General features: G+C 47.8%; 1 protein-coding gene across 1 annotated transcript in view; it reads left to right on the top strand.

Annotated features, from left to right (window-relative positions):
* Positions 1–21,876, top strand: part of LOC130579032 (collagen alpha-1(XXVI) chain-like) — a gene marked incomplete at its 3' end in the record, with an annotated part of 38,099 nt that extends 16,223 nt beyond the window's left edge. Inside the window, exons 2-3 of the mRNA XM_057375520.1 lie at positions 8,993–9,115; positions 21,773–21,876. Coding sequence (XP_057231503.1) covers positions 8,993–9,115; positions 21,773–21,876 — 227 coding nt within the window. The remainder of the gene's footprint in view (positions 1–8,992; positions 9,116–21,772) is intronic.
* Positions 21,877–22,096: the final 220 nt, after the last annotated feature.

Raw genomic sequence — 22,096 nt, forward strand, 5'->3', positions numbered from 1 at the left:
GACTAACTTCTTTCATTTCCATGCTGAAGGTAATTATGGTTCAGGTCAGCCATATTTATGGTTTAGTTCAGATGGAATGTGTCACTGGCAAACTGAGAGGAGGTGGGTACTGGGGATAARTCAGAGGGACTTTCTGCTGGAGGAATATTCCTTATGTCTTCTCAGCCCTCTCCCCTCATGCACACACAAACAGCTGTGTGGGCACAGGAGGGTGTGTTTTGAATRTGATTAATTTGTTTGTGATCCTCCCTGTCTGATCAATGAATAAATATTCATCTGCCTCTGCTCTACCCTGCATTACTGTCTGTGCTGATGCTCTGCAAATGGATCAAGGGTGTGTAACAGGAGAGTGCTCTCATCTTCAGAGCCCCTCCTGCAGTAGCTGCAGCAGCTGGAAGGTGCCCTGTGAATGAGTTTGAAAGTCAGGAGTGTTCTCATGGCTGAAGTAGCTGAATGTGGCTCAGGGGAGCTGGATTCCCTCCTTGTCTCTGAAGAAAGGTTGCACATTTGTTCCATAGTATTTAGCTATTCTGCTTCTAGATGTTTCATAATTCCAGTAGGGAGAGATTTTCCCTGAGCCCCTGCAACTTCAATGGCTGCAGACATTGCAGGAGGATTGGTGAAATCCATTGGTGCATAAGGTAAAATCTTGTGCAGTTTCCTATGGATTGAAGAAAGCTCAGCCCTTGAGGCAGTGCTTTTTGGAGGGCCAACCCTGCACACAGCAAGACACGGAAAGCACAATTAAATGTGCTTGGCTGCAGAACTTGCTGAAGATTGAAGTTGTTGTGCAGACTGAACTGTGTTTTCCTCCTAAGGTAAAGATTCTTCCAGGACTAAACTCCCTCCAGCAGTCTATGATAATCCACTTTGTGTGGGAAAACTTAAGGCTGTTATTGGCAATTGAGTATTTGAAGTGCACTAAGCACAGAACATATTGCCCCCCTGGGGAAGGGTTATGCTATTGGGAGGTTCTGAGATAAATTGTCCCATCTTACTCTCCTAGCCAGAACTTATTTTTATGGCGACTTTGTTCAGACTCTTATTGAGGGGGTGGAGTGGTGGTGTGTGCAGAGATTGGAGCTCCTTCCAATCTTTGTCTGACCAACACAGCAGAGTGGGAGACCTGGAACTTGTCTCATTCTCATTTGTGCCTCTGGCTCTCTGCTGCTTCAAATGGCTGCTGCTGTCTGGCTTCAGAAACACCAGCAGCCTTCCAGTTTTATTCCTTTCCCAAAATGAATGGGCTGTTACGAAGATTTTTCTCCCTTTCTCGCAGGAGTCAGGGTAACCTCTGTKAGTGACGATGAAGTGCTCAGTGGGAGTAAGGCATGCATAAAACATCAATATTGACAACCAGATCACTGTGGCTTGTCGTGGCTTCTGACTTGCAGACCTCTTAAAACTTTGTAATGGAGGAGCAGAATCTGCTTTGAACTGAGCCCTGCCATCATAAGCTCGTGCACAGCCAGTCCCTCGCCCCTGCCAGGTGGTCTGTCATGCATTTCTTAGTCATGGTCCATCTATCTACGGGCCTGAATCCATCCATCAACTCTGAACATTCCRATATTATGGAGACTGCTGGTTACAATTGAATTTTGTAGCTGGCTCTTTGCTGGACAAYGAGCTGGATGACAGCCTTGATCCTAAAACCGAGTTACCTGGGGAGAGCACAAATACAGCCAAAACCAGGGGAAATTTAAGCCCAACTTGGCTTTTATTTGAGCTTTCCAGTAACATGTGATGGGATTGTTTCCTCTTCAGCCAGATCACAGCAGTAAAGAGTAATCTGGTCACAGCCAACTGGATTAGCTGGTAAACCTGATCCTGATGAGAGTGAAAGCACCTTCAGAGAGGTGTGTATTTGTGAATTAGAAAGGGATAATGCAGTTTTATAGRATGGTTCAGGAAGGGATACCCTAGAGAGCCTGGCAGCCTTTGAATCTGGATTTCTCAGCATAAGGGGGGCAACTTCTGTTCCTGATCTCAGAGGAATATATAAATAAYGAACCCCTCCTAATGCTGGGCTCCAGCACAGTGTGTGGATTGCTGTTCTGGCAGAGCAAATGGGTTGCTGCACTATTTACACAGAGAAAAGGGCACAGTTTGCTTTCATTGAGTCAGAACGGCAACTTTTTCCCAGTGAAAGTCAGTAACCTTCTGATTTTATTGAAATTCCTCTCTAGGATTGCAGGGAAATTGATAGCTCCAGTGAAAAATGTTATGAGGAAACTTGGGGAAATCTATCTAGCTATCAAAACACTCCTACTGTTTTCTGTGCCCTAAATGTTGATCTCTGCTAAGTATAACACACAGTGTGTTATCCTTATGGAAACAAAAAGATAATTCAGTGCAGTTGTTTACACAGGACAAAGCTTTAGGGCAAATCACAAGCATCAGAAATGCCAGCCTTACCGAGAGACTTCTGTGATATTTACTGAGAGTGGGGAGGGTCAGTTGGTGCCCATGCACATGCAGCAGGTGCTGATGGAACAATCCTGCACATTCAGAGTTCCCCCCACTCCCAGAAAGGCTTCTCTTGCTTTTGGCTTGGCCAGTCTGACCAAATCCACACCAAATCTCCATTTTACTCAGCTCCACAGCAGCACAAATGGCTTTGAGCAGAGCCATGGTAGGATGGTGTCTGCTGGAAGCAGCTCTGAGCTGGGGGGAGCASGGTGGGATCTGAGGCTGTGGATTTYGGGAGTCAGAGCCATGTCCTTCAGTCCAGTGAGAGGTCCTGGGTGGGAKGCAGTGCCTGCTGTGGGTCTGTCCTTGGCAGGGCATGGCAGCCCTGGGTTTGTGTGCCGAGGGAACTGTCACCCCATTGAAAGGGGTGATCAGACAAGAATGAGGCGCTTTCACTGGTGAGCTGCTCGCTCCTGATTCACCGGGCTGAGTCCTGCTCAGTTCAGCTTCTGGCACTGCTCAGTTTGTGATCCCTTCTCCAGTGACACGGAGCCAGCTTACAGCCGGGTGGCTTTTCTCGTGTGAACCACCTGGAAATTCTCTAGGGATCCTGGGATGCAGAGAACCTTGGAAAAGAGCCAGCAGTTTGGACAGGGAAAGAAGCAAATGCTGCTTTTACGGGTGGCTCTGTGAGCGTGCTGTGGTGTGAGTGTTTCTAAGCATTCGTGGAGGATGGATGGATGAGGGATGGAYGGACAGACAGATGGAGGGATTCYTTACACACCCYKTGGGCTTAGGGAACACTGCWTTGCAACTCCAAATGGTGAGAAGGGAGGAAAGAGGAAGCCTCCTGTCAGTGTCTCTCCATCCATGAAGTGATTGCTCTCACTYGGTCATGCTCTCCAGGAATGGAGTTTTGATGTGTGAGTGCATGGCTCTTCTGGAACCTGCAGTATTTCAGCTTGCTTATCTGATACCTTACACTTGTCCACCCTCTCCAGTCTCTTTACTCTCTCACTGTTGGTGACAGGCTGTAAAGACACCCAGAATCTCCAGGGGATGAACTGTGAGTCCAAATCAGCTTCTGCTGCAGGCTGCAGAAAGCCAGTGGGGTGCAGGGATGGTTTTGTCTCTGGTATCTGCCCATGGCAGCAAACTGCAGCTCCAGCTCCTTGTGTGTGTCCAGCTGTCCTATGAGGTTCCCCAGGCTGTTCCCACATGCCCTGGAAGGGGAAGGTTTCTCTCTCCTCCACGGTCCAGCTGCCTGAAGCCACCRCTGCTTTTGCTGAGTCAGCAGAGAGCAGGCAGCTCTCAGCATCTGCTGAGGGAGGGGTCTGCTTGAACTCCAAACAGGAGTTTGCAGAGTATCTCCAAATGGAAGCAAACTGTTGATTTTGTTGTTCCATGTAGCCTGAAGGGTTCATAACGACATCTTGAACCTACACACAGTAAATAAGGTAGGATATCTGCTGGCATCTACACCCCTATTCCCTGTGGGAAGACAGTATCAGCTGTGATGAAGAAGTGACATCTCAGTCTGAAACCCCCTGAGGAAGCTGTCTAAATCAGTAGCTTGCAGACAATGATCTGCAGATCTTCTGTTGGCCATGAAAGCCTTCCAAGAATGAAATGGGGTGTGAGAGGAGSGGGTGTCTCTTGGAAAGGGCTGGGGAAAATGGAACAAATGAAACTCCTCTYTCTGAACAGGGACCAGTTCCATGGGACACAGAGGAACATCACACTAAATATGCCTGAGATTSTAGAGGAGCTGCTTTTTGGATCATTTTGTTTGCTTGGTTGGAATATTCTTTTTGAATAAGCAGCAATATATTCTCTGCCATCCTGACTGCATGCCAGTAAAAGTCCTAAACTTTCCTTCATAGCATCTGTATATAATATAAAGGGTCATTTATAATCTCTGTAAGCCATGATGGGGCCTTTCGTCACATTRTCTGAAGCCTGCTTGCATTCTGGAGGCTGTTCTTGCTGACTTTTGGCTTGCAAAGAGAAATCTTGGGTTGGTTTGGTCTGCCTGTCTTCTTTCTGCTGTAATCAYTGTGTTATTTTATCTACAGTGAGTTCCAGGCTCTATACCCCAACGCATTCTTGACCAGCTGGCTTCCTGTTTTTGTCTCACCTGCTTGTGTGCCACAGTAAAAAAGTCCTAAAAATTGCATTTGTAGTACAATTATGCTATTTATGGGAAGCCAAGAGTGTGATGTGCCTTTCATTCTGGGTTGTGGGTACCTCTGTATCCAAACTCTCCCTTCAGCTAGTAAAGAGAGAAGCTGGAGAAATCTGTGTTGGCACTTGATTAGCTGAATATCTTTGGGGTCTGGCTGTTTTTTTTTCATGCCCTCACTGGTATTTCTGCTTTAGAGATGAGGTGATAAGTGTGGTACTTTGTCACTGTCACTGCCCTCTCTGTGCTCCTGCTCAGGAAGGTGAAARGTTGTCCCTGGGTTTGAGTGAAGGATCTGTTACCCTGCCATGAGCTGTCAGTCCTGTTCARCCTGGCAAGCCCAGGTGATGGTTTCAGGCAAGGAAAGCAATGAATGGAGAGCCTCAGGGAAGCTCCTCACTTCCTGTAGTGATTGATTCCGTTTGTAACAGGTCCCTGAGCGGGTCATGTGAAGAAATGAACACAGGAAGGTGTTGGGTTTCTCCCCACCCCAGTGTGCTGTAGAATGGGAGCAGCTTTTACCTCCAGGTGCTGCCCAAGGCTTTGTCAGGAGGTTTTTAACAAGTTCTGCTCAGCACCTCTCACTTCCATGAAAGGCTGTTCCCAAGCAGAAATCACAACCTGACTGCCAAATTCCTTGGACTTGCAAGGGGTTGTGTGTACCTGCTCTGCTTGGGCCTTGCAATAAGCTGTTAGAAAGTGTGATAACTCAGATAACAGCAGTTTTGGGCTTGTTTGGAAAGMAAATCTATGCATTGCAGCAGCACCCACTCATTAACAGCCTTGGAAGAATCAGCTTTTCATGTAGCTTAGAATAATCAGTCTTTCATGCAGTTTTTGACATAGGCAGACTGCWCAATGACACCTCCGCAGCCGCAAATGAAGTGCCAGACTCCCAAGCTGGTTGAAAACAATCCTTGAAGGAGCAAGATGACATTAAATTTGGGTCTATGCAGGGGAAGGCTAAAGGGGGTAATGATTAATTTCCCATTTCTCCTTAGAAGCTACGATTTTAAGCTGCCATTGTCCATTAACCAGAGCAGACTGGCTACCAGATCCTCTTTGGCAATTGCAGAGTCTGCCCCCATCACCTGCCTTTCTCCTCTGGGGTGTGTGGTGGTGTTTGCCTTCATTATCCTCATTTTCCTTCAGGAATATGAACCTGTCTAATTTCAGCACCAGATAYGGAGGTTTTTTTTAGAGTGCAGTTGAATTTTTTGCATCTGACACAGAAGTACTTCRTGTGTACTCAAGAAACTGGGATGARTTGTCTCCTAAGCCCAYCAAAATCAATATTARTGYGAAATAATCAGTGTAGGRTAATCCATGTACCATGTAAATACCACTTCTTCCCAGTTGACTCTGTRAGGTCAGAGGGACACACATACAAGYTGCATAASAGKTAATGCATAATAYGTGCAATTGAATATTTATTTGGATGTAATTGACAAGGCAGAAAAATTATCTTAATGTGAGGGGTGGCACTCACATCCTTGTTAATTACACTGAATTAAAATGTTCAGTGACTAGTCTGAATTTGTTTCCAGTATTTAAGCCCCTTCATGCCTTGCTACGTGTTGCTCATGTGGATACTGCTGCTTCCTTCCTCTCCTGTGGTGGGAACAATTCCTYTACTCCTCACATCTTAATGAGAAGTTTTGGTTTTTCATGACTTCAGGACACATAATTCTGCCAATCTTCTGGCAGGTTCTGTGAATATGCAGGTTGTTTTACCTGACATGAGATACTCTTGCCCTGAGGTTTTTGTACAAGTGCTGTCCTTCCCGTAGCTGTAAGCATGCACTAAAAACATGCTCAGGGTAAACCATGCAGAGATATGGCTTCCCAGCCCCTCTGGTTCTCAGTCTTTCTCCTGGCTGCTTTTCCTTCCGTGCTCAAATGRCTGTTCCCATGGCATGAGTGTCACCCAACCTGCGGGAAAAACAAAACCTCTCTAACACATTTTTCATGTTAGAAAGTCAAGGTATTACTTTATTTTCTGDCCAGGCTGTGCCACAGAAATAATTTCTTCCACACATAGCCYGGGTGTGCAGAGAAAATCATTCCCAWGGCACATGGATTTTACAAGATTTTYYYCCAAACTTTATACATTCAAACCCCYGAGAACTKTATTRGTTTAATGTTCATTGGTTCAACMTTGCRCARTTCTCAGGATTKGGGYTCMTGTTGGATCTGGATTTCTTTGTCTCCAATGCTAATTAGATTYTCATTCTCATCTCTCTTWTCCCAGACCAGGTGCCTCCGACCAGGGSTGAGGTTTGGGGCTGGTGTTCTGTTAATGGTCACTGATGGTCACTGATGGTCTTTATCTTTTGTTCCACTCSCACTCTGTTGAGCTCTGAAGCTCCTCAGSYCTCACCTGGTGGAACAATGCCCTGCAAAGAAACTTTAGCACCCTTCCCCCAGGGCAAAGGCAAACAGGATCTTTGACTGAAGTTAAACGAAAAGTTTTTAAACTTCTTTTTTTTCCATTATGAGGAGACATTGCCTCTGTCTGCACAAACCCCATGACTGATGCTTGGAGACAGCGAAGGGCTGATTGCACCAAGTGTGCGAGTGAAATGTAAAGGCAAACTTTATTTTGAATTATTACGTTTCCAGACTTTAGCTCCTGCTGCTGTTTCTTCTGGTCCTGCTCCCTCAGCTTTGTGTGAAAGTTGTGCTGAGCCCATCAAAGTAGATCTGACGTGATCTGGAGCTTAATTAACTTTATTTTTTTCCCCTTGTTTTGGCCATAGGTTTTATACTGTGGATGGCAATAGAGATGTTGGGGTACTCAGGTGCCTGATCCCTGTTTACACACCACAGGGTCTATAAATCTGAGCCAGGTGGTTCTGTAAGACCTCCCTGCCTGCCTGGGGTCACCCAGGGTGTGACCACACTCCACTCTTCCTGCTGAGGAAGCACAGGGGGTTTCTGGGGAGCAGGAGCAGTGTCTCAGTGAGAAGCTCTGCCTTGTCCTTGTCAYTGCTGCCGGGCTGGTGGCACTGGGCACAGAGCCACCCCTCCCTGGGTGTCCCAGCGTTCCCGGCCGGCTGTAGCCCAAGGGTCAGCGARCAGCCCGCTGGCCCCATGTGGTCCTGGCATGTGTGCCTCCTATTCATGGAAATGGGAGCTATCCAGAGAGCAGGGATTCCTGTGGAGAGGGGAATGCAGAAAGGAGAAAAAAACAACAAATGCTGTAAATGGCATGTTCTGGAGAAATCAAACTGACGCAGAGGAGCTGGTTTGGGGAAGGAGAAGGGTATGTGCAGGTTCATTCCCACAGTTCAAGCAGTTTGATTTTTGGTGTGTGAGGCTGGGGAGTACCTGGGGATTGAGGGGATCAGCTCTGCAGGCGGCTCCTACTCTGAGAGAGATGAGGAGCCAGAACTCCTCTTGTTCAGCAGGGGATGCTTACACAACACGGGTGTGTTTTGGAGCACAAGCTGGTGTCTCCACTTCCCACAGTGACCCCAGGTCTGACCTCCAGTCAGCAGGAAAGTGGCTCTCAAACCTGGTCACTGCACTGATGTACAAAAGCATCACAAAACTTTCCATGCCAGAATATTCACAAAAATGTRAACCAGTATTTGGCAAAGATGAGCAATGCCTGCAAGAGGGAAATGAAAATATCCTCTTTTTTACTCCCTCAGTCATGTCCCTGGAACACAAAAAACCTTTTTTTGTTTTTTTTCAGAGAAGGTCCCTGAGGGATCTATAGGTCTGGATTCCCTGTGCTGACCCTGCAGTTGCTTCTGTCCCATATACCTTGCAGTGAGGGGTCTGTCTCTCTCATTTTGTTATGACACTGTGTGACACACTTGTCCCTTCCTCCCCTACATTCTCTCTTTCCCATTTTTAGGGAAACCTCTTAGGCTGTAACCTCACCAGAACAGCAGCAGGACCTCTTCAGCACCCAGCTTGTTTAAGGTCTGCTCACAGACAGCTCCACCACACCAAAAAGCAGAATTTTCCAGCTCTGCTGTTGCTCAGAATGGTGGGAGGCTGGGGAATGATACCATAACAAGCAGGATGGAATTAAGACCAGTACAATRGGAGCTGACTATCAGGAGATTTGGAACACTTCTCTTTTTTTTCTCAAGTCCTATTGTTTCTGATAAGTCACAGAACTAAATTATGCACTGCAAAAYCCTGGCCTCTGACAACCAAGAGAGAGGCATTAGTGGATCTGTGGCTCAGGTTGGCAGAAGCTGGGAATCTTTCTGCAGCTTTTGGGAGGAGAGGGTGGGGTGAGAAGTGAAGACTGAAAGTTAACCTGGCTATGGCTGACAGAAGAAACCACCCCCAGATATTTGGTGTGTTTTTCCTGCAGTCTGGGGTGTCAGTTCACTGTTTGTCTTCCTGGAGCTGATTTCTGTGTGTCCTTTCTCTCTGCAGGCACTGGTGTCACTACACAGTCACAAGGACAGTCTCCTGCCAGGTGCAGAACGGCTCAGAAACGGTGATCCAGAGAGTTTATCAGAGCTGCCGGTGGCCAGGACCTTGYGCCAACTTAGTGAGGTAAAAACCTTCATGTCCCAGGCTGCCCAAARCCTCCTGCCCTTGCCCTGGGGTTGGCTGGTGGGTCCTGCAGAGAGGACTGAGATCTGTGGGTCAGGTGTGGTGTTCTKCTTTGGGGTGCTGTGACTGAGGATTGCCATGAGTGATCACTGCAGGGTGAAGGTGAGTGTAGCATTGCTTCCATTTAGGAGCTCTCTAAACACAGACAGAGTCTGGTTTAGGAAGGAGATGTTTATTCTGCGCAAAGTRGAGGTTTCCACAAATCAAGCACASCCATKKGTGAAATATTACATCTTTTATACAGTAAAGTTTACATGTTCCCCCTACCTAATCTACATTCTCCACTTACCAAATGCCTATTTATTTGGGTGATATAATCTTACACAAGATGCTTGAAACTCAAAGTTCTTTCCTTTATTAAGCAACTTCTATTGTAAAAGTTATGTGACAACATCAATTACATTCACAAAAGGGGAGAAAATCCAGCCTGGGGACAGATAATTCAACTTAAAGACATCAGTATTAGGATGAGTTATGTGAAACAGCTCAGCTCAGGCTGTGGTGCCAGTTTGTGCTTCACAGAGGAGGCTGCTGCTGCTCGGGCATGAAGGCAGGTAAATGTTCAGTGAGACTGAACAGGGCGGGCAGGGATGCTGGCTCAGTGCTTCTGTTGGTATCAAGTCCCCACACTTGGGGTTATGGTGAGAATATTGATCCAAAACTGTGATCAGATCCCTCACAGGTGCTGAGGGACAAAGGTAATGTGCCCTGGATGTTTCAGAGTAGAATTCCTTTTGACWTCCTGGATCTCAGTATCCTTTACAGACATATTGAAACACAATGTCCTCTTCTCAGATGAGAAACAAAGCTCAAAAACAGTGACTTGACAAAAACTTGCCTGGAGCCTGCTTTGCCTTTCAATCATTTGCAGTCTTGGAACCCACSTACATTAAAGAAGGGGAAAAAAATGTGAAATAGCTGTCCCCAGCCACCACCTTTCACTGAAGTGCCTTTGCATTGTTAAGCTTTGCCTTCTCTGAGAGACATTCTCAGAGCAGAATAGCGTTACCCACCCATCTGGGAATTGGGGCAAAAATCCCAATGTGCTCTAAATTTGCACCTAGCTTCTAAACCAATTTCCCATGTGGACAAGCCATAACTTAGCTCACAGAGCTCAGTCATTTTATTGCTATTGTTACCAGTTCACCCACAGGGCACTGGTTGAGGTCCTCCTATAGCTGATAACCTGACCAGAAGGTGATTGAACTGCAGGCTGGGATCCACCTCCCTGTTCTCRTGACACTTCACCTGGAATTCACATTTTGCATGGGCCTGTTCCTGCAGTTGGTTCTTCAGTTTCCACTTGGCCAGTGGTCAGTCTCAGTTTTTTCRCTTGTAATACATCTCCTTTGGTGTCTCTTTGGTCTTTATGCAAGGCTGTGGTTGAAACACTTCATATTTTACATTGTCATGGCCAAACTTCTATTGAAGCTTTTTAATTTCCCAGGCTTTTTAGGCATAAAATTGTCATTAGAAACTTGTGAGCTTTCACCTTGTCTCCTAAACTTGCAAAAAATCTTACTTATTTTTTGTTGTTAGTGCAACTGGAGTTGCATAAGTACCAAACATTTGATCATGYTATTAGTAAAAATTCTTTTTGTGGGCCCCTGCAGTTGATTGATGCCATTGACTCTTGCATTAACCCAGAGACTTTAGGAGCAGTGTGTGCTGTTGTGACATTGCTCATGGAACATTTTCAGTYTCAAATGTAGTTTGGTTTGTTTGCCTGATGAGCCCAATTGTTTGGAGACAATGCAGAACAGCAGCAGACATCTCAATTTTTCTTTCTGTGTGAAAATATCATGGAAAGAAGCTGGAGTTATTAAATATTCAAGATATCAGCTGGTGAAAGCTCAGCTAATGGGGGCTGCATTTTTGGAGSATGATCACTATGGAGAAMCYWMCMRRARRRRARGGRRGRACAYCAGAGCTCTGCTCCCTTTGAGTTGGGAGGAAATGGAGGACAAGAGGATKGAGGGAAATGTCTGCAATGTCTGTGCTCTGACCACACATTGTTTGGCATTCCTGCACAAAGTAGAGAAAGACCCTGCACCTCTTTCCCAATGAGCTCTCAGAAAGCTGCTGACAAAATGCTGGAGCCCACCCAGTTAGCAACAGAGGTAATGCAGGCTCCTGCTCATTCACTGTCTGAAAGGGAGAGCCCAGGAATGAATAACAGCAAAGGTGAATCCTCTGGGTTCCTGAGAGCTGAATGGGCTGTTGGAAAAGTTATCCCCAGGTCAGACATCTTTTATGAGTGCTTGCTTGCTTTCAGCCGTGCCCCTGACTTTGATATGAGAATGAAAAGCAGCTGCTGGAAACGMTGGATCTTGTGATGTGTAACTACAGTGGGCAATGTTTGGTAGCCCTGAGCCAGGCTGTGGGGTTGAGGTCTTGTTGCCTGAGCCTGCACAGCAGCCTAGCACTGTTTCATGGTCAGCCCATAGTGATGATAGAAGTGGCTTTCCTTTGTTTTGKAATCAAGTTGAAGTTTTRAAACAACTTCATTTTAAAAAGTACWTCTTCCCCCTCTGTCACCAAAATGAGTGTTGTCTCTTTGAGAAACTCCAGTCTCCTAATTCAGGTAAACTCCATCTCCTGTTTATAGATGGAAATAGAAATAAGAAAGACAATTCCCAAAGTCACAAGGCACTGTAATTCCTCTTCTTTTCAGCCCCTCATTTGCTAGTGCAGCTCTTTGCAAGTTGTACTTGTTTCCCTTATTTTTTCTGTTAAAAACCTGGCTTTGAAGGGGCTTGTAAGCTTTAATCAGCCACCAAACTGTACAACTTCCTTTGGCAGGTCTCTGAAAATCCCCGAAGAAGACGAGAGCAGAAAACTCTGCTCGGGTGCCCTATTGTTTGTTTCCTCTTTACCTTCTCTGTACCAGYCCYTCTTTTTGGGATYTCTGGAAGCCTAGCTTCAGRCAAGGTCAGGCTTTCTCCAGGTCTRGTAGCAGCTAGAAATGTTCATGYTCTCTAGACCCCTGTCGTTGTCAAGGTAATATAAATATATCTGCTTTTCTTTTTCCAAAAAAGTAAATTTTAAGTGTCTTTTGGCCTTCTCCTATTCTTCTCCAGGGAGATCTGTGGTGCCTGAGCTTACATTGAAGAGCACAGTGTTCTGTGTGACTGTGAGCAATGCAAAATGTCAGTAAGCCACTGGCACTGCTTTGGCTTTGTGGTGTTTCTGCCAGCTGTGATTTGACACAAACTGTTTTCATCTCCTTGTTTACAGGGAGTCAGCCATRTCTGGGAGAGCTTTCATTCTGCCAGCACCCCTTATCAGGCTGCTCACTAGCAAAAGGGACTTCAGCCAAGGGAAAAGGCATCTCTCAGGCTGTGGTGACAGCTGAGCGGGGCTCTCTGCTGCAGACTCCACTCCCGAGCAGACATCGGCGTGGCCAGACAAGGAGTTAATTCCCTTCCTGTCTCCCATTCACTCGTGTTGGGTTTCTTTCCCTTGCTGCACAAACTGCAGCTSAGGGTTAAGCCTTTGACAGAGGAGGATCTGTGAGATCCCAGCCTTCAGCCTTGCTGTGAGCTGTCCTTGCTGTCCTGGAAGCTGCTTTGGCAGGAGCGTTGTCATCGTGGCTGGGCTGAGCTGCCCTGCTCTTGCCCTCCACCCCAGGCTCTTTATTTAGCTTGGGTGCTGGGTTGCTCTGGAGCACTCCTGGCTGGAGGATTTCCCTCAGCAGATCTGTTCTTGAACTCCCTCCATCTGTGCAGTGAAACCTTCGGTGTCTGTGGCCGTGGGCTGTGCCTTCTCTGCGTTATGCTCCGGAGTGAGCATGCGGCTCTCCAGCAGCCTGGGTGCTGCAAACTCACATGCCAATAGTCTGTCTGAAGGAAGGGACAAATTCCCTACCTTGGCCTTTCAATCTTTGGGTCTCTGCTGCCTGGGTGACTGTCCCCAGCTCCCAGAAAACCCACACTGTCACTCTCCTCAGCAACCTTCCTGCTGCAGCAGCTGCAGGGTGATGCCCAGTCCTGTCCTGCCTGGGTCACTGCACTCCTCAAGGCTCACAGAGGGGGTCTGMAAGGCCAGGCAAGGATTTGAGATGTACATTTAGTTGCTGGAGCTTTTGTGACTTCCTGTGCCTACAGTGAAGCAATGCTGCCTCACCTGTAAGATGAGGACARTGCTGCTTCTGCCTTCCTGTGTTTTGTTGTTTTGAGAATAGGGCAGCTTCTTGCTATACCCTGGTTGGCCAAAATCAGCCTAATTTTGATTATTTATGTGTGATTGTTGTGGTCAGTAGAGCAGTGTCTCGAGGTGAATGGATGGCACGAATGGCCTTGGCAGATCATGTGCTGTTACAGAAAACAAACACTTTCTGCTCCAAACTCTTGTTRCTGTGAAAATCCCCATTTCATCTCTGGAAATGTGCTGCATCATGGTGTGGCAGGATATTCCAGCTCCTCTCCTACTTGTYCCCTCCTTGAAAATGAATGTTCCCAGCAAGGTTGTGTGAGTTTTCATCTTGCTGTGCTTTGCTGTACTCCATGGTCACAGAGCTGCCTCATTTCAGCCTCCAAGCCTCATGTCTCTGCAGTGCAATTTCTGTATCCTCTCTTCGGGAATTTGAAGATTCTCGTGGAAACTCACAGCAGGCTTGTACAGGGATGGCTTCACCTGCGTTCTTAAGTAAGAACCATCGAAACTCCAACCAGTAAGATATTCATCTGTTGGCTTTAACTTCACCCAGAGATGGGAGAGTGTTCTTGTTACACAGCAAATATGGGAATCTGAGCCATGATGCCCTTTCCAGCTGCTTACCACTACCGTTTTTCCCTTTCAGTGCTGTAGCTGGTTTGGGTTATCACAAATGCTCTGTGCTTTTTAATATAAGCAGGCTACACATCTTGCATGGATCATTCTTGTTGGGTGTTTTTCAATGCTGGGGTTTTTTTTTTTCATTTTTATTATTATTTTTCTTTTTTCTTTCTTTTTTTTTCCATTTTATTTCTTTTTCCTCTCTTCATTTCACTTTTTTTTTTTTTTTTTTTCTTTTTTTTTTTTTTTTTTTTTTTTTGAGCCAATTTCTATTTTTTCCAGCCTGTTAGGAGGGACGTACAGGGGTAACAGAGGTGGAAGGGCTGCACTTTCATTATAGGATCCCTTTGCCTGTCTTTTAAATCCCAATTGGAAACAGCTCCCCGCAGTGGCTCTGCCTCAAACCCTTCTCCTTGGAGCTGGYTCTGCATCCCTGGGGAGGCTCCCAACCTTCCCTCCCTGCCCMTTGCAGCTCCTGGAGCTCCACCACTCCCTGGAAAAGCACCGTGAGCTCCCTCCTCCCTCCACCACACTCCGAGCTTTTGTTTTTTGCATGAGCTGTGTTGGGGTGAAGTTGGTGAGGCTGCCAAAACATCATGAATAAGTCAGGAGGGAAGCTGTGCTCGGGGTGTGCACAGGCAGGGRAAGCAGGCTTGGTGCTCCAGCAGCCCCCAGAGTGCCTCGCAGTGGCATTTTRTACCCCCTTTAATTTATATCTTCCTTAATCCCAGATTTCTTCATGAGTCTTCTCTGGTCTCGTGTTTCCCCAGCCATGGCTGATCTCAGGCAAAGTCTGTGAATTTTGGTGCCCTATCCTGATATTCTAATGCCTCAGAGATTTCTTGCCTTAAACAAATTGTCCTCAAGCCCCAGAGTTCATGACAGAGTTTTGTGTCTCCTCAACACCTCTGCCACCACAGCACCCCCTTGTCCRAGGCTCCTCCTGGAGTTTTTGGTTTCCCCACTACAAGAGAGAAATGTTTGAAAGGGTAGAGGGGTCAGCATGGTCATCCACTGCCACCAAATGCACCAGACCCTGGGATTATTTTTATTTCTGAAGTTATTTTCCCAGGAGATGCAAAATCTATGAGGTTGTGGTGAAATGTCCCTCTTTGCTCTTCCTAAAACCATCTTTGCAGAAGAATTGGTCTAACAAAGAGCACGTTTTTCTTCCTGGGAACATCTCAGCTCCCCTTCTACTCAGGTGCAGGGGCTTTTTGATTTCTGAAGGCCATGAGTTCTCAGTCTCAGGGATGTATCTCTGTGCCAGCACAGACAGCCACGCTTTCCTCTGCTCTCAGCCTCTGATGTCTCAGCTGGATATTTTTCATCCTTTTTGCAATTTATCCCATTCTCCCTCTGTCTTTGAGCCCCTTGTCACCAAGATTTCATCCTCGCTGTCCCCGGAGGGTCATTGCCAGTCACCTCTCTGCAGTTATTTCTGCACAGTTGGGGCTTTGTAATGAAAAACAAAACTCTCGATCTGCTCCATCCCCAGGGCTGCTGGATTAGTTCCTGATTTCTTCCTTGGCTCTGTTTCAAACCACAGCAGGTCAAGGAAGAAGGTAGATCAATGTCCTCTCCAAAATGTGCCCTGCTCCAGGTTGGGAGGACTTTTCTGACTCCTCACTGCTGTATCAGGGCTTGTTGAAGGGTTGGGGAGCAGACTCTGCCCGCTGGACAGAGGTGTAGGATGGAAGGAGCATCTTGGGGCAAATTTGTGTCCCACAGCATCACGCTGTGGTTCTGATTGTAGTCCTTCAGGCTCCATCCTCACCTCCATTTGCTGCTTCTGTTTGCCCAGCCCAAGGGTTCCTCATGCTGGTGGCCACACAGAGATGTCACTGGGGCGTGGGAGGGGTGGGGTGAGCTGGACCTAAACTGGGACCCAGAAGGTGCCTCCTCCAGATGTTGTCCTTGTTGGAGCATGGAGGTGACATCCTAATGATGCCTTATTTGGCTCACCTAAACCAGAGTCTGGACAGAATTCAGAGAATCCAAAGCAGTTCTGTTTATTGAGGGCCTTCAGAGCCATTCAGGGCAGTCCCACACCCACAATGGACAATGGCTCACGGCTTTTTCACCCTTTCTCACTTTTGTCCATTTGCACATTGGGATTTGCTGAATCCTCCAATTGCAGCTCAGCCAATGCAGTCATTCACTCCAAGTTGGCTCCCCCCAATTCTCTGTTGTTTCCATCTCTTGGGGCCTGGCCCAGGGAGGTGTCCTTGAGTTTGGGGCTGCAGAGGAATTGTTTTGTGTGAAAWTGGGAGAGCAGGAGCTCAGCACTGTCTGTGGAGTCTGGAGTTAAACACTGAAGAATCACAGGGGTACAGAGAYGTGGAAATAGAGAAACTGAAATCCTGAGGAATCACTAGGGCTGGGCCAAAGGCACTTTTCTACTCAGTGTGGGGAGAGCAGGTCCCCCCAGGCAAGCAGAGGGTGTTGTGTCTGTCTGCACAAAATTGGTGAGATCAGGATCCCCAAAAGTTGCTTTGTAGGGTGCAGCTTAAATGGGGGTGCAACCCCTGGCCCCAAAGCCCCAGACATCACAGAATCCTTATTCCAGAATCATTTGGGTTCACAAAGACCTCCAACGTCATCAAGGCCATCTTGTGACCATCTTTCCAACTAAAGCAGAGCTCTGAGTGCCNNNNTTTTTTTTTTTTTTTTTTTTTTTTTTTTTTTTTTTTTTTTTTTTTTTTTTTTTTTTTTTTGTTCTTTCCATTTAAACTGAACACATTGCTGCTCCCAGAGGGATTTTACAGGCTGGTTTGTAGAATAACAAAGAAGGAATTCTGCAGGCTCATCCAATTTGGTCTTCTGTGCTTTTGAAAACTCTGTTGCTACAGGGTCAGTAGGAGAATTTGGGGATCTGTCACCCAGGAGATTGGCCTGTAGCTGATGTTTCCCCTCAGCCTCAGAACTAGTAATGCCACAGGGAAATCCTTCTCTCTTTCTTGCTTTCCAGTCAATTGAATAATAAATCCCAGAGCTTATTCCAGTGCATTAGGATTGCTATTTGAAGTCCTGTTACACATAAACCCTTCTATGTCTTTAATTCCCTTATGACTCCACATCTTGGAGAGAAATGTGCTTGGAAAAAGGCGTCTGCTCCCTGAAGCACACGTGGGATGTGAATGCAGGATGGAGAGAGCTCCTCCAAACAGGACAGGCAGAGGCTCTGGGTGTGCAGGATTAGAGCTGAGGCACAAAGGGGCATTCTCAGCTTTGAATTATGGCTGTGTGGTGCTGGCTGGGCACAGGTGGAGGGGCACCTGMTCCAGGGCTTGTGCTCAGGCTGCTGACTGATGCTTTTTGATCTTGCCCAGACATTCTCTGGGCACTCCTCCTTCTTGCTGGAGGGCTGCTCTGCAGTAGCACTGACACCTGATTGTTCATAAAGACAGGAGCTGATGATTCCTCTGGTAATCTGGCACAGAAACATCTGTCTCTGTGTCCTTGGCCTTTTATCTTGGGACTGAAGGACAGTCCAGTATTGCTGTGCACAGCAGGGCACAGGAGGTCGATGATAACTTTGTTTCCTGGGTTTAATCTCTTGCTAAGATGTGCAAACCAGACATGCCCAGAGCTAAACAGAATCTTCTTCCTYCCCTTTGGCCAAGGCAGAAGACACAATGATCTCCAAAAACGCTCCTGTAGCTGCAGGTTGTTTGTTACTTTTTAAATCCAGTGTCTTTAGAAGAATATTTGAAACTCCTCTGGTTATGTTCTCTCCCGGGGAACTGCCTTTATGTTAGGGAAACTGGAAATGCTGGGGCTGCAGGAAAAAGGAGCAAAGGTCTGATCCACAGTGATGGTCTCTGCCATGCCAATGTGATGGCAAAGGAGCTTCTTGTCCCTGCACCAGCTGTGGCACTGGTCTGAGGTGCAGTGRTCTCGTCAGTGTTACACAGATGAGCTGCCTGGTGGGCTTTGAARGGATGGTTGTGAGGGTCTGTCTGGAGTAGGTGTGGTGGTGTTKGGAACCAAATATGCACCTGAGAGCTTATTTATTTGAGCTCTTAGRCTCTCTTCTTCCCAAGTGCTTGGAGATACGGTTACTTAACCTGATGGGTTTGAAATCTGATTTCAGAACTGATTTTCTGTAGGGGGGTGTAGAGTTTTGGCGGGTCTGTGAATCAGGGAATTGGAATCAAGAGTTGGAGGAACTACCACCAGCTTTGTTCTGAATGCTTTTTGATGCACTTGTAATGAAGATGATGGTCCCTGGAAGACAATAGTCCAGTTCTGTATGTACAGGTTTGGACCCACTGGGTGGGTATCTGACTTCAGTGCCATGAGAGGAGGCAAAAGAGAGCTTGGATTCCTTGGTTTCTGGATTMTTTKTCAGTCAAAAAGGCAAGTTCCTCCAGTTATCCTGAAACCCACCAGTCAGCCATGGTGAAATTTTCAACCTCGGTCTTGAATAAAAATGAACAGAAGCCTTTGAGGGTCACTGAGGTCTCCTTGGGCACAAACTGAAACGGCTGAGTGGAGCAGAGTAACAAAACCTTCTCTTGTGATGTGGAAACAAGTTTAACGCCTTCCCTCTCATGTGGTCTTTGTGCACAAACAGCTTTGTTTGTAAGTGTCAAAGGGCAGGGGAAATCCAGGAAGGGGGAAGGCATTTCCTGTATGTGACAGGCTGTCCTGCCTGGGTCATGGCAGAGATCAGCCTTTCTCTTTTGACCTCATTTTTGGGGCTTTGATCCAAGAATGTGCCACTCTTCCCCTTTCCTTTGTCACSTCTGGATGTTGTGTTCAGTGACACTTCCTTGACAGCAAGGGGGACACATCCCTGAGTGCTGACGAGTGACATTTGTTGGCTGCCATCCCTCAGTGCATCCTGACCTCTCCAGTTGTTGCAGCTTTGCACCCCCAAATCAGTTCATCAGTCATCTCATGCTCCTTCCTCAGATTTCCTCTGCCTGGGCGGGCCCTTAGAGCCACGAGCAAGAGATGCTGTTTCCCAGATGGGAATTGTGCATGGATGAGCTCCTGAAGCTCATCTGACTGGGACCAGGCAGCTCCAAGGACAGCCATGTGCTGGYTCTGATCTGGGTACAGCAGTGGCTGTTGGTGGAGCTTTCCAGGTTGTCCCTGGGAGCTACCCCACTCCCTGGGATGTTGTGAGAAGCCTCAGCAAACAYGCTGGAAATGATGCCTGATTTGCAGTGGGGTGGCAGATCCTGGTGGTTTGCTTCTCTGGGAAGYTCTTGGAGCTCTCCTGCTCTCAGCTGAGTGCGCTGAGCACCCCTTTGGCTCCCTGAGGAGCAGAGCAGGGCAGGCTGTGGCTCCTCTGAACCTCTGCTTTGGCAGATTCCTGTGCCAGGGCTTGTGGCTTCAGCGACATCCACGGGAAAGGCTTTCCTGTTTTGTTACCAATCCTTTTTTTCCTGCCTGTTGTGTTTTCCACACATTTTCAGTCAAGAGCTTCTGATCTTCAGCAGGTATCTTCCTCCCTCTCCTTTTCCATGTGTTTTTTTCATCTCCTTCAGTTGCAACACTGCAAATGTCAGATGGTGGTGATGCTTTGCTTAAGCTGCTTTCTTTGCTCCCCTCCTGGAATAGGAGTCAGAAATCTGAATGATGTGATGCCACAGGTCACAACAGACCTTGGTGTCACAAGACTGGGGGAAAAGGATGCTGTGAAGARCAGAGCAGCTTCAGGACAAACTGGACTTGCAAGCTGGGCTCACTTCAGGTGCCTGAGTGCAGGATGCTGAGCAGAGCTGCACACATCAGCACTTTTCCCAGGAATTCAGGGTGGGTGGCAGACTGTGACAGCTGAGCTCCACACTTGTCATGCCCTGAGAAGTCCTTCCTCATTTGWGGATTAAACTGTAGCTGCTTCCCTGACACAGAACTGCTGCCAAGATTCCAGTCTGGCTCAAGCCACTCTCCACACTTCATAATGAAGTTTGAGAGAGCTTTAACATCTTGGTGTTGGCAGAAACATGGTTTTAAAATCACGGTGTGTTGGGAGCCTCGCTGGCTCTGGACACTGCTAACCAGGCTGGAGACTTTCATCTGAAGGTCAAATCAGCTGTGGTGTCTGTGACAAAGTCATGAACCTCTGACTGAGGGTTCAGGACTCACATGTGGGAAGATGTCTGGAGCCTAGTGCCAGGACTGGGTGCTGGGAGACCTGGGTTCAGTTCCTGGGCTTTGCCAGAGCTGTTCTGAGAGACCCTCAGTGACACACTGAAAGTTTTGTGTCTTTGGTGTCTCTGTGAAAAAGCACTGCAGGTCCCCCTACATCAACGTGCCCCAGGTCCTCAAACKCACTCATGACCATGGGCTCCTCAAYGCCATCGGAGGCAGAGGGACAGGGAAGAGSGGGGATGARCTGCCTCTGTCCAGCCCACGTTAGACAAGTGCTGTGCTGCAGTTGTGGGTGTTAGCAGTGCCTGTGTGCTTTTCGGCAGCTCCAAGGGTGAGGCCATGCTGTTCCCAGGAGACAGCGCTGCTTTGCCATCCCTGGGTGAGGCTACTCCCGGGGCAGGCAGCCCTGTGCTCGGGAGGAAGCCTGAGCAGCTCCCACCTCCGCAGTGGCTAMAGGAGAACTCGGTCTCTGTGTCTGGCAGCTGGCACGAATCATCACCAGCAGCTTCCTGAGAAATTAGTTTCCCAAAGACTCTGTTAACCACGACCGAGCTGTTCCCTTCTGTCCAAGACACAGAGGGGCAGCCTCTCCTTGCAAGCCTTGTCACCTCTCTGTGCTGCCCTGGCTGTACACCTGTACCTGCCTCCCCTTGCAGCACTTTTGGATGAGATTCCTGCAGCCTCCAGCTCTGTTTTGCCCGGCTGAGCCCGGGGCAGTGCTCTGTCCCCGCTGGCTCTCGGCAGGAGGAGCCTTTTCCCCAGGGACAGGATGCTCAGGGCTCGTGTCTGCCTGGYTGGGACAGACGAGCATAAGCTGCAGCCTGCAACACTGTAATCCCAAAGCCTCAGACTCTCCCTGTGTGTGCCAAATTCCTTTGGCTGTTAAATAAGGGTAGGAATTTYGAGGGGAGCTTGCAGAGTACAACTTCTGTGTTTGCTTTCAGCTTCATGAATAGCAGCAGTGACTTGTTTGGCTGTGTGCTGGGAAAACTCAGAGTTGCCAGTACTGACGAGCTGCTGTTTTAAAGGAAAAGCTACCACTTGTGCARCTGGGTGTTTTGTGTTGCCTTTAKAGTCACTGGTGCCTTGCAGGTCACYCTCCAGCTCCTCCAGGTGCTGGTGCTGTGGTTGGGACCCTGGGGATGCTGTGCTGCTCMCAGGGCTCACAAACCTCAGCTGCAGTCCAGAAGAGTGTGACCCTGTTTCACATGGGGGAGAACTGAGGTCACACAACTGCAAAAAAGGCTCTGTGAAGGTCACTGATGCCATTGTCACATCGATGTGTTGGCTCATCCCAGATCTGAGTGGTGGGGGTGGGAGAAGGGAACACACCTGGGGGATTGGGAGCACTGTTCGTGCTGACTGAGGAAAGGCTGCCACCAGGCTCTGTTCGATGTCACAGGAGCCCACATGGAGGGAGAGGGTGGGAAATGAGGCATCATCTCTGCCTCCTGCAGGACTTTGTAGTGATGAGATCTCCACAAAGCTGCTGGAGGTACCTGGGGGAGAGATGTGGGGAAGAGCCAGCAGAGCATGAGGGCTGAAGGAGGAAAATAAAAGCTGTTGAATCAGATCCACACTGTGATAAACCCTTGCTGATATTTTGTGTTATTTCTCTGCAGCTGAGGGTGGCTGGGTGCTCTGGGATGTATTCAGGGGGRRRAKRTGYKSKRRWRWGTATCAGCACTGTCCTTGACTCCTYRTTTGTGTTAGTTACAGGACTCTCATCAGGCCCACCTACAAAATGTCCTACAGAACGGTGACCACGCTGGAGTGGAGGTGCTGTCCTGGCTTCACGGGGAGCAACTGTGAGGAGGGTGAGTTACCCAGCAATGCCTCTGTCCTGCAGAGCAGCGAGGATGGACGGGCTGCCTTGAGCTGGACTTTGTTCCTTCATTTGCCCTGCACCTCTTAAACATAGGAACAAATCACCTGTTCCCTTCCCATTGTTACCAGAAAGTCACACACAAACTCTGAAAGTTGGTCTTGGAATTCAGATCATTCAGGCAAACAGGCCTGAACAGGGAGGGGGGAAGA

Source organism: Malurus melanocephalus, unplaced genomic scaffold, assembly GCF_030028575.1.
Source record: "Malurus melanocephalus ecotype Western Australia unplaced genomic scaffold, MMel_1.1 scaffold_251, whole genome shotgun sequence".
NCBI lineage: Eukaryota > Metazoa > Chordata > Aves > Passeriformes > Maluridae > Malurus > Malurus melanocephalus.